General features: G+C 33.9%; 1 protein-coding gene across 1 annotated transcript; it reads right to left on the minus strand.

Annotated features, from left to right (window-relative positions):
* Positions 1–302: 302 nt before the first annotated feature.
* PFICI_07008 (uncharacterized protein) lies at positions 303–1,268 on the minus strand (the record flags this gene model as incomplete). The annotated part of the gene is made up of 1 exon (XM_007835589.1): positions 303–1,268. One exon carries the CDS (start codon positions 1,266–1,268, stop codon positions 303–305), a length of 966 nt encoding a protein of 321 aa, XP_007833780.1.
* Between the last annotated feature and the right edge of the window lie 12,262 nt (positions 1,269–13,530).

Genomic DNA, 13,530 nt, shown 5'->3' on the forward strand with positions numbered 1-13,530 from the left:
TCGAGTAGATATCCTGTATATGTCAAGAGGAGAAAAGCAGTCATTGCCTCGGATGATTGGAAGAGTATTCAGTCTCCCGTTGTGACAGATCTGCCCACAGTGCTTTATCACGTCTCTCTTCAGTTCTTCAATCTCGATATCTTCAAGCATGCTTGGCAATACCTAAATTCAAGTTGTGGTATGCGAAGGAGTAAGGAAGGCACTCTTAAAAAATAGTATTTCTGTCTCCGGGGTATCATCATGCCAAAAACGCCTGTTCCTATGCAACCAGTATATCCTTTTCTTGTTTTGTAAAACAGTTTCTATGCCTTCTGATCCGCAGGGTTGCCTTCGAGCAAGGCGAGCTTTTTGTTCTTTTTCGCCTGCCGCTTACTCAAGGGAGCACCTGTCTGTTCTTGACCGTCAGGACCTTTCCGCTTCTGGCCACCATTCTTCTCTGCCTTCGGAGCAGCGGCCGCGGCGTGGTGCTCAACCCCCTCCATCTTACCGCCATTGTTGTCATTGGCCGTGTTCTTCTTTGGCTTGTCGGCGACCTGGACAATCTCCACAACGCCCCTGAAGCCGTTCCTCCGAATGCCCTCATTGACCACGACACCGCGAGGGTTGACACTTTGACCCTCGGCAGCCTTCTCGGTGGCTAGGCCCCAGACCGCCAGCAGATTGACCACGTCGGCGGGGGCCCGGACCTCCATGGCGCTGCGAGCCTCGCTGCTGATGACGATGCCTCGACCCCGAGTGGCGCGTACGAGCTGCATCACATTTCCAATAAAGGTGGCGCGGCCCCGGGCGTCGGCAGACAGGGCCTGGGCGTAGCAGATTTCGAAGCGCATGCCGCGGCGGACGGCGGCCATGACGGAGGTGGGCTTGAAGTGGTAGTTGAGAAACTGCGTCAGGTCGAGGGAGATGATGTGGGCATTGTCGATGTTCTGGCATGCAGCCTGGAAGCCCTTGTCTGTCGTTGGCCGGAGCGCCACAATGTCATAGGCATTGACGAGCCGGGGCACATGGTGACCAACGGAAGTGTCTGACACTGGTACGGTGCAACGAGTGAGCACGGTAGGGAGTCTATCGTCCTCGGGGAGACTCGAAGCAGATGCTTTCTTGTCGAACTTGGGGATTGGATTCGTGATCTGGCCCGGCACGGGGAGGCTGAGGGTGTGGTTGAGGGCGACGACATTGTAGCCAAGGTTGGCGCTGAACTTCAAGGTCCGCGTGAGCTCTGCGGCACTGGTCGAGGGTGACCATGCGAGATTCAGGTCGTAGAGCATCTTGGGCCCCTGCTGCGCATAGCGAGCGCTAGATGCCGAATATAGATACCACAATTACGGCGGTGTTCCTGTTGCGACGGCGCAATTTGTTGGCAGAAATGGTTGTGAGGAAACTATGAAGAGGCGCACGATCTAAAAATTTCCAGCTATGTTCCTAGGTTAGGTACGTACTGGGGGGGTACTGTACCGAAGCTGCCAAAGTATCGGAAACCCCACCCAGTCACTCAGCGCCTCCCCACGCTGCAAGGACTGATCACCATCAGTACCTACATATTCTAGTCGCTGCAACTTCTCCTGGCCAAGTTCAAATAAATCGAAGAGCGCATCATTAAAATTCTTATAAATTTTCTAAGAATTACCATTATTTCTGCAATGAGTATCCATCCTTCTCTGCCATGACCAAATGCTACCTATTTGGCCATTGAGAAGCAGCTCCATTCATGACCCAAAGTCTAAAAATATCTCCAGACGACAAGGTAAGGTATGCAGTTATTCTGATACCATGTAAGAGTAGTATTGCCTGACTGAAGTGGTAATATACAGAAATTAGTCATGGGTTACCAACTTAGTTGAGGAATTAGGTGCTGACTCGTGTAAATCTTCTCGATAACCGTTGAGGTCAGCCATGCTATATATATCGAGTATACCTAGGGCCCATATTGCTAACCTAGTGTTGATCAAGCCATGATCAGTCGCTTGACAGCATTGATCGATAGAGGCAAATCAGAGAAAACAAATTTGGAACTGCTCAAATAAGACATGTCCGATACTTGGGATGATAATGAAAGGGACAACCTTTGTCATTGTTGGTCAGCTAGTCTAGCCATGTATTCAGTATCGCAAAGAGTAGACCCCTTTTCAAAAACTTGATTTTCATCCACGAGTCTAGACCAGGAATATTCCTCTCAAATTTGCCGAACTCTTTCTTAAATCCTTCAACCAATTCCGCTCTTGGCTACGGGTACCAACAGGCGGCGCGCCTGATGTTCTTCAGTGGTGCCACTGGTAAACCGTAACTCCGAGCTTCTTTGGAGGATTCTTTAGCAACCCTAGATAGACAGAACAGACCCCTTGCATTCTTCCATTACACTACATGGCGATGCTCGTCGAGAGCATCTAGTGCTATTGATTGTGGGGGCACTACACTATATATAGTCAAAGATCGTGGGCAAGCGATGAAATCATTCCATTTCAGGTAAAGGCAAGCATGACTAGGCTTCGGCAGTTTGTCTGCTTCAAGTTGGCTTGATGCGAAAGTTTAAGAATAGGATGCGTGTGCAAGTGCAAGGGAGGCTGCAGTGATTGAATACCCGAGCACCGGCACTCAGCAGCAGTAGTCGACGTTGAAATGCCATTATACTCGAACAATCAGATCACCTCATACTCTTTCCCCCCCCTAAAGTCCGATGTTGTCTTACGAATCAGAACAACAACAGAAAGAGCCGACAGCAGCAGCCAGCGTCAACGCCTCCAAGATCGGAAGGCAGGGCTCGCGAAAAGTACGGACTGGCTGCAGCACTGTACGTACACAAGACCTGCGGTGTTTGTATTTTTTCTCCCCATGTTTGGCCTTTGAGAATCATGTTTCCCGGTCCCATATTTTTGTCTTGGGAAATACCCGTCTACGTGGTAGTCGTAGCTCGAGCGCTTGCTGGAAATTTTATACGATCAAGACAAGATTGAGAAGCTAACATATTTCGGCTCGCCAGTGCAAGTATGCCAATCATCAGCGCAATCCTATTGAGCAATTTTCCGATGACGGTTGGCTAACACGATACCGAAAGAGTGCGGAGGGTGAAATGCGACGAAGGTAAACCAGCTTGTCAACGATGCATCAGCACAGGCCGAACATGCCACGGATATCAGGGGTTTGGTGACGGCAAGACCATGTCGAGACGCGAGATCCTCTCGTACCAAGGCTCACTACTCGCCAAGTTGAGAGACTTGCCCGAATTTGAAAGCTCTGACGAAGGGAACCTCTTTGAATTCTTCTTTCACGTCACGGCTCCCAGCTTGGCCCTCGATCTCGACTCAGAGTTCTGGAGATCCATCATGCCTCAGTTCTGCCATACCGAGGAACCTTTACGACACGCAGCACTTGCGCTCGGCGGCTTTCACAAGGCCTTTCTCGATGGCCAAGGTCAACTATCCGACACCACTCCTTCCGCGCCCTTGGAGCAATACCTCAAAGCCATCAGATCGCTTCGAGGCAGATTGCAAACCGCAAGCAGCCACGACTTGACATCCATGTTGCTAACCACGTTGCTCTTCGTCTGCATAGAGTATATCCAGGGGAATGAGGTCAACGCATTGAGCTATCTTCAGCAAGGCCGTCAGCTGATGCAACACTGGACATGCGTGCGCCGTGCTGCTGAATACGACGTCGGACTACTGAGACAAACCATTGTGCCTCTGTACCAGCGATCCAGTTTCACAATGTGCATGTTTGGTGCCTGTCTTCTCCCAATTCCCGACGATATGGTTACATATCACAGCGTACCTGCTACATTCTCATCCTTGGACGAAGCGCGTCAGGTATTCTATTCTGTAAGCGACACCGTGTGGCACTTTATCTCCAACACGTCGCGCATTCGATATGGAGAGCTACCATCAGCTGAGGAATTTGCCCTCATGAATGACAGGCGTGAAGCTCTGCTACAAGATCTTTCCCAGTGGCATACTGCCTTCTCACTATTCATGGCGAGTGGGGACAGTCCAAAGACACTGAACCCTTCGGCACTCGTCATGCGGCTTCACTACCACGCCGCCATAATCTGGTTGAGCGCTTCCATGTCCGTTGGGGAAGCCTGCTACGATAGCTATGTTGACACCTTTAGCACAATACTTTGCCTCGGTCGAACATATTTGCGAACAATGAAGTGCTTCACTAATAGACCCGGCGGGTATGACTTGGCAAGAGAAGGCTTTCTCGGGGGAGCCTCTGACGACGCAGAGCCCCAGCATAAGCCAAGTCATTCATTCATTTTTGACACACATGTTATTCCAATCTTGTATTTCACGGCCGTCAAGTGTCGCCACCCTCTTCTACGGAAGACGGCTCTGGGATTGATGGAGGAATTGACGAGCACGAGGGAGAATCTGTGGCAAGGCAACATTGCTGTATGTGTCGCTAAACGTCTGATCGATATTGAGACGGCCTCTTCGGTGAGAATGCCTTCCTAGATTAAGAGTGGTCAGTGCTATGGGTAACAGCGTACTCAGAGCAACCCATTTCTGGATGTGGACCGTTCTTGCTGACAGTTCCAACCCAGGAGGATTATCGCAATGGGGCCAGGGGAGCATCGGTGTACGGGCAACGTGAGTCCGGCTCGAGTACGAGCCTGGGGCATGCCTCCTGTCTCGGCCACAACTTCTCAGATCTTCATAAGCGCAACCTAACGGCACAACCTTCGAGCCAATTCGAGCCTGAGGATGGGTTTCGTAGCGACGTCGTTGCTGATGGGCCATCGAGTGAAAACGTCATTGTTGATTCTGAAAGAAAGATTTCAGTTGACGGCATGATCGAGGAGCTGTTAGCCAATGGTCCCCGACTTTATGATGACAATGTTATGGCTTCTCGATTCGAAGAGACGAAGTTGGCTTCAAGAAGCCTAGCAACTGAGGACTGCCCGAAACCCGTAAGCGGCCCTGTACCGGCAGCATTCCTTAGACCGCCGTTTGGCGTCCCAGAGTATGTGCGAGTTACAGACGCAGTCCTTGAGCCATCCAAGAATACGTTGCGGAGGATAAAGATTGTTCGAAAGCTCCCCGGAAGAATAGACCAATGGGAAATTTGGGAGGAATGGATTGAGACAAGCATAAACAAAACGGTACAGCCGTAGTCAAGAAACAAATATATATCATCAGATCAGTCCACCAACTGGAGACATCGATTTGAATTGGTGTGGCCTTGACAAACACAAATGCGATGGTAAAGTGCGAGTATGGGATACTGAAGAGAGCAGTTGGAGGAATTTGCGAACTCGCATACTCATCATGCTAAGCTCCGTGACTTTGGACGAGACAACCCTATAGTCTATCGCTAGGTGCAGGACATGTCTGTGTAGTATTGAGAGAGTGCGAGGTCATGATGCGAGGCGTGGATCCTGAAAGGGATTCTGGCCTATCGGTAAGCCAGCACCAAGAGAACCTGGACTGCGCTAACTACAGGCAATCTCGGAAGGATGACCGCGCTCTCTGAGACTACCAAGTCTTTTAATAGAAAGCGGACCTCTAAGAGCAAAGTCCCTAGTTCATAATGACTTTTACCCCTGTGACAGCCCGGTCGCTTGACCAGCCTTAAAGATCAGCTTTAGAAGCCTCTGCAACGAGAGACGTGACTAGGTGATGAAATTGGCTATCATCATGTGTGATTTTCACGCTTATTGAAACAATCGGTTGAAGCTCCTACTATTTGTTCATTCAACATCATGCGTGCCTCGATGTAGACATCAAACATCACAGCTGATGCAGTCAAGCGACCTATTCGAATACAGGGACATGGAAGGGCAAGATGACCAGCCTGCAAACGAAGCCCGCGAGATGGGCGACGGGCAGGGGCATACTCTGCGATATGCCGGCGTGAACTGGCCCGCGCACATGGAAGCCATGGTACCCGAAGGCCTGCAGTACCAGTCGGTGGAAGATGTTGTTATGAAAATAAAAGGAATGAACATGAATGCCATACGTTTGACTTGGGCAACAGAAATGGTAGACCACTTTATTCAACATGGTCGCGATGCTGGGCTCGAGGAATCATTTGTCACGGCATTGGGTCCAGAGAATGGAACACGCACCTATCTGCAGGTCGTCGAGAGGAACCCGACACTTATAAATGCAACAAGATTCGAGGTATGTTAGACTTCTCCCATTACCCCGTCCAAGCAACATCATCTGAGTCGCCTAGGTTTTCGACGCTGTAGTATCAGCCTGCATGCAGCATGGAATATACGTCCACCTCGATAACCACGTGTCTAAGGCCAGCTGGTGTTGTTCGCCCACTGACGGCAACTCGTATTGGGGAGATCATTACTTTGATACCATGAATTGGGTCCGAGGTCTTGCTTTTATGGCAGATTATGTGGGTCTATATTATCAAACACTACCTCGAAAAGTAATGTCAACAGGACTGACCACAAAGTGTAGGCTAAGAAGTGGCCAAATATCATGTCAATGTCATTAAAAAACGAAATTAGGCCCGCAGTATTTTCTCCCATCATGGCACCGAACGCGGAACCCACCACTTGGCTGAGCTGGTACGAGAATATAAAGCAAGGCGCAATGGCGATATACACACAGCTCAATTATCTATAAGGGCAAATTGCCATTTTTAGTAATTTTGGCCCCTAAAATGGATATTTTAGGAGGGAAACCCTCTCCCGGAGGAAGGCCGATAAAAGCCGTAAAGGCATTTTGGAAAGCAATTTGGAGGGACCCCCTAATTTTAAAGGGTATTTTAAAGGCGTCGGGAGGGATAATCCCTTTAAGCGCGATAAAGGCGGGTATTTAATATTATTATATAGTATTAAAAAGGGTATTTAAAACTAATACGAATATATATAGCTTTAAATTTATTTATACCGCGTAATTATAGTATTTATTAAATATAATAAATTAATAATTAAAAATTAAGCGTAATTATTTATTTAAGCGATTTATTTTTATTTTACGGCGCTACTTTTCCCCGATTATAGCGAATTAAAGGCGTATTAATTAACTATAATAATCGATGCCTGCCGTAAAATAAAATTAAGCGTATAAAATAGGATTTCCTAAATATAGCGCGATCGTATTTTATAAATCGCATAAAATTTAATAAAATGCGAAAATAGCTATAAAAATAATAATAAATAAATAATATTATTTATTAAATAAATAGCTTAATATTTAATTATTATTATCGTTATTATAGCGTTAGCAGGCAAAATTAGCGCTCGCCGCGATTATTACCTAAATATTAATTAAAATAAACCTTTTTTTTAACGTATAATTAGGCCTGGCTAGCTAAATTACGCGTTTTTAAAAAAGCTTTTTTTATTTAATTAGTATTATACCTAAAGCATATTATTATATATTTAGGTATACCTTTATTTATTATTATTAAAAAGCCTAATTAATTTATTAATATATAAAATAAAATATAAAATTAAATTAATTTAAATTAATTATTATTAATAATTACCCGGGCCGCAAATTAGGCCCGGGAAATAAACTAAAATTAATTTTATAATATTATAATTATAAATTTATATAAAAAGCTAATATAAATAGGCCATTTATATAAAATATATAATTATAAACCTTATTTATATTAATATGCTTTCGAATATTAAAAATATATAATTAAGCGCTTTTATTCGACGTTTAAAGAATAAATATTAAGCATTTAATTAGCGTCGCTTAAGGAATAAAATAATAATACCGAATATTAGGCAAAAAAAATTAAGGATTATTATAAAAAAACCTATAATATTCGTTTATAATAAAATAATTTAAACTTTTTATTAATTTTTTATTATAATTTTTTTTAATTTTAGCGATATTAATATTTAATATTTAAATTAAAATAGCTAATTATAGCCCCCCCTAATATAGCGTAAAAATTAAATTTAAATAACTTTTTAATAAATTATAACTTATTATTTATCCTTTTTAATTAACCTTTTTTTAAAAATACCGCAAAAGCCTCGAATTTATAACGGAGTTAAAAAAAAAAATAGGAAAATAAGGCTACCGCCGTTTAACGGGTAAATAAATTATACCGTTTAAAACCTAAAAAAAAACCGTTAAAACTATAAAAGGCGGAAAAGGAAAAATCGGAAAAAAAATATACCGCCGCTACGGCTGCTAATAAAAGCGAGCTAAAAAGTAAATCGGCGATTTACGAATAAAAACGACTTTTAATTAAAATCCGTAAAAAAAAAGGCTAAAAAAAATAAAATTATTATTAAATTTAAGGATTCCGAAAACGCCGCCGATTTTTTATTTATAATTAAGCCCTAAAATAAGCTATATACGCTTTTTTATTAGGCTAAAAAATAATTATAAAATCCGGATATACCGCTATATTAAAAAGATATTATCGAGTTTAAAATTTTTTTTAAAAAAACTAAACGAAAAGCATATATTATCCGTAAAAAAATAACGTTTACGGCCGAAAAATTATAATAAATTAAAATTAACGTTATAAAAATCGAAAAAGCACTAACGACCTATTAAAACCTTTATAAATAATAATACGCAAATTTATTTTATTATTTTCCTATTAGGCTATTATATAAAAGGCTAAAAAAATAAATATTAGCCGCCGCGCGGTATATATTATATTATATATAAAAAATAGGGATAAATTTATATAATATAATTAAAGGAGTATATAAAATAGGTTTAAAAGAGTTATAATATTGAAATAAGCTAAAAGCGTTAAAAGGTATAGGTATAATTATAAGGTATATTATATTTATTTAAATTTTAATTAAAAAGGGAATATATAGTCCTATTTATATATTTATTTATTAAAAAAATTTGTTAATTTTCCTAAAGCGTACGGATTTTATCCGTAAGCTTTTTGCTTTTAATAAAGATATTTATATGCTCTTTATATTTAATATTTTAAGGATTTTTAAGGTTTAATTAATTATTATATATCCCTTAAGCTTTTAAAGCGTTTTTTAAAAGCTTAATAAAAATATATTAATTAAATAGCCTTTTAAAATCTTTATTTTTAAATTAGATTAAATATAAAAATAAAAATCCTAAGCTTTTTTAAATATTTATCCTATATCCTCCCTAAAATTTACCTTATTTTTGCCGTTTTTATTTTAAAGATTAAATTTAATTATTAAATTACCGGTTAATAATAGGTTTTTTTAGCGATAATTACCTTTGCTTACTATATATAAACCCGGATTAAAAAAGCTTTTTTTATATTTTTACCCTTTATTTAAATATTTTTTTTGCAGAAATTCCTTTATTTATAGATTTTTTTTTAAAAATAACCTTTTTATGCGCTATTTATTTAAAGATTTTTATTTTTCCCTTTTTTTTTTATTAATATTTACTTTTAGCATTTAGTAATTAGGTTTGGATAAATTTTAAATTTTTTTTTTATTTAATTGCATTTGCTTTTAATTTTTTACGCTTTTTAAATTTTTTTAATATAAGTTTGTTTAGTTGGAGTTTTTTTTTTTTTTTATTACGTTTATACCTTTTTAAATTAGTATTTTAAGCTTTTTTTTTTTATAATAATTAAAAGATTTAATAATAGCTATATTCGATAAAATATAGCAATTAATTTTATCGATTTTTTTATTATTAAGCTTTTAATAATTATTTTAGGTGCGTTTTTATTAATTTATATTTATTTAGCGTTTTTGCTTAAATTAAAAAATAGTGGTTTATTTAATCGGATTAATTATTTTATTTATAAATAGCTTATTTCCTATTGCTTTTTAAGCTTTTTTTTTTTTTTTTTTTTACTTTTAGGTTAAATTTCCTTAAGCTTTTTTAATTTATTTTTATTTATTATTTTTTTAAAAAATAATTATACGTTTTTATTTTTTACTATATTATTTATTATTATATTTTGCTTTTTTTAAATTTTTTAAAAAGATTTGCGTTTAGAATTATACGCGCCGCCCGTTTTCGTTTAATAGCTTTAAGGTTTAATAAAACCGAATAATAACTAAGCTTTTTTATCGTAATAAAAAAAAAAAAGCGCGTTTATAAGGCTAAGCGCTAGCGTGCTTTTTAGCAATAACGGTAAATTTCGATTTTTTAGCGTTTATTTTTATGCTTTTTTAATTTTTAATATTTATCCGTTTTAATTTTTATAATGCTATATTTAATAATTCCGATTTTTTTATTTTTCGGTTAAATCGCGTTTTTTTATTTAAAGTGGTTTAAGCGCCGGTAAAGCTTTTAAATCCGGTTTTTTTGCTTTTTTTAATCGAGGAGTTTTTGGAATTCCGGTTCCGATTTAGCTTTTAGCCATTTTTAATAATTACGTTCGCATTTTTTCCGGTAATTACGCCCCTTTTATTTGTATTTTTCGCGATTAATCGTTTAAAATAATTAATTTTACCGAAAATTATAAATAATTTATTGCTTTTTTTATTTATTTTAATAATAAAAAAAGCATTTTTATACTTATTCCTTTTATTTGTGGCTTTTATTACCCGTCGGCAAAAATTAAAAAAAATAGTCCTAAGCCTTTTATTTATTACTTTAAACGTATTATTTATATTTAATATAAAAAATTAAAATATTTAATTAATACCTTTAAGCGCGTTATAAAAGTTTCGGGAATGCGTAATAATATTTTTTGCGTTTATTATATTAAAATTATTATTATTAATCGTATATATAAAAATATACCGGCTAATAGCAAATGCTTTTAAATTTTAAAAAATCGTTATTATTATTATAATAAAAATTACGATAATTATAAATTTATATAAATTTTTTTTAATTTATATTTCGCTTTTTATATTTTTTAAAATATAAAAATTAATATTATAATAATTATTTTAGCATTATTTTTTTTATATAGCGCTATATAAATTATTTTTACGATAAAACTCGCGTAAAGCGTAAATACCGTATTATTTTTAAAGTCGCTATTAAAATTTATTAATAATAGGTTTTCGATAAGGCGGTTTTAAGTTTTAATATTGCTTTTATTCGTATAAATTCTTTTTCCGATAATAAAAATAACTAAATAAAAGGTTTTTATATATAATACTCGAATATAAAAATAAATAAAAGGATTTTTATAATAGTATATTAATAAATATAAATTTAGCGTTTATATATTTTTTATAAGTTAAATTTTACGGTTTTTCGGTTATTTTTTTATTTATTTAATAAAGCATTATAATATAAGCGTTTTTTACCGGTAATTTTTATTAATTAATTTTTTTATTACTTTTAATATATTATTTATAATATTAATATAATTTTGCGGAAATTTAAATAAAATATAAAACGTTTAAATTTTTATTTTAAAAACGCTTTAATAAGGTTATTTACTAATATTTAATTTATTTAAAAATAAATAATTTTAAAAAATCCCTTTATATATTTTTATTTAAATTATATATTATTAATATCGATATATTTTAGTTTAATATTAATTTTTAAGTTATCGTTTATTATAAGCCGTATCGTTTACTAATTATTATAAAAAAATATTTTAATTTTATTTAAAATCGAATTTTAAATTCCGATAAAGCCGTTCGTATATTAAAATTTTTTTAGCGGTTTCCAATAAAGCGTTTAGCTTTATTTTTATCGTACTAATAAATATAATACTTTATTTAAAAGCTTTTTATATTATTAAACCGCTAGAAAATATAATAATATATCTTTATAAGCTTTTTTTTAATTTTTAATCGTCGGCGAATAAGGTATTTTTTATTATTAAAATTTAGATTTTTATATGCTTTTTATATTTAATACCGAAAAATTTAATATTTTAAAAGTATTTAATAACTTATAATTTAGCTTTAAAATACGTTAGCTTTAGGTTAATAAAAAAATAAAAAAACTAAGCTATAACAAATATAATATTTAATTTAATTATAATAATAATATATAATATTAAACCGATTATTTTTTGGAATTTTTTAATTTCGCTTTTAATAACAATATTTAAATATTTTTTTAAAAAAGTTAAATTTATAGGTACGGCTAATATACTCGATTAATTATTTACCCCGAATTTAGCTACGATTTTTTTTATATAAATATTATATAATAACGTAACGGTTTTTATACTTCGGTTTTTAAATACCCAAATATTAAAAAATTATAAAACGTTTTTTTTTAATTTAAGCTTATATTTTTTTTTAATATTTTTTATAAGCGTTTAAGCTATTTTTTTATAATTTTTATAATAAAAAATAAAAATATCGTTAACGTAAAATATTAGGAATATTATATAGTCGAAATTAAAAAATAAATATAATTTTTTAATAAAAGCGTCGAATTTTAGCTATATTAATATATTATTAAATTTTTTATATTATAATAATAATAAATTTTTAAGCCTATATAAAGCCTTTTTAAGCTTTAAATATTTATGCTTTATATTAAAACCGTTTAATAGCTTATAATATATAGGTTTTAAAATTCCTTTTAAAGCGTTAAAAAAAAGCTTTAATAATATTATATTATTTATATTTAAAATTATTTTTAGCAATTATAGCTATTATAATTTTAAATAATCGGGCGGCTAAAATTAAAGCGTAAATATTTTTTACGCTTTTTTTTCAAAGGTTTTTTTTTATAATAAGCTTTGCTTTAAATTTTATTAAATAATTATTTTTATCGAATTTATATATTTATATTTATATTAAAAATATAAACTTACTAAAGCGTTTTTTGCGATTTTTTTTTTAAATACTTTTTTATATTAAGGTTTTAAATTTAAGGCCTATTGCCTTTTTAAATTAAGGCTTATATAAATGGTTTTTTAGGTTTTTTATTTTTTTAATTTTTATAATACGTTATTTAAGTATATTCTTTCCTTTTTTAGGTTAAAAGCGATGCCTTTAAATATACCGAAGTTTTTATTATTATTTAAAAGCTTTTTTAAAGCTAATAAAATGCCTTTAAGTTTTTTTTTATAATTTAATATTATAACTACGATTATAAAATATAAGGTTTTATACGTTAAAAGGTTTTTATTTTTAGCTATTAGCATAAATTAATCGTCGAATTCCTTTTAAAATAAATCGGTTAATAAAATTGCAAATATTTTATAAAATATTACTAATATATATAATTATTTATATTTTTAAAAAGCTTTTTTAATACGCGTATTACGTTTAATTTTAATTATTTTGTTTAATTAGTTTTTTATAAAAGCGGTTAAAGCTATATTTTATGCTTTTTGCCTTTTTAAATTAATAAACTATATAAATATTTTAATTTTAAAGTATTTTGCTTTAGTAAAAATTAAAAATCGCGATTTTTTAGCGTTTTTAGGAATTAAAAATAATAATTCCTTAGCGTTTTAAAAGTTTTTATTTTTAGATAAATTAATAATTATATTTTTTAAAAATTTTAATTTTAGTGCTAAATTATTAAGCATTTAGCGTTATATTATATATTTTTAATTATTTTTTATCGAAATATTGCTTTTTTATAAAGCATTCCCGCGATTTTTTTTTTATAAATACCGGTTTTTTTATATAATTTAAGTATAGCTATTAAAGATAAAAGGCCCTAATTTTTTTATTTTAGCTTAAAAGAATTTTAT

Source organism: Pestalotiopsis fici (genome assembly GCF_000516985.1).
Source record: "Pestalotiopsis fici W106-1 unplaced genomic scaffold PFICI_Scf_4, whole genome shotgun sequence".
NCBI classification, from domain to species: domain Eukaryota; kingdom Fungi; phylum Ascomycota; class Sordariomycetes; order Amphisphaeriales; family Sporocadaceae; genus Pestalotiopsis; species Pestalotiopsis fici.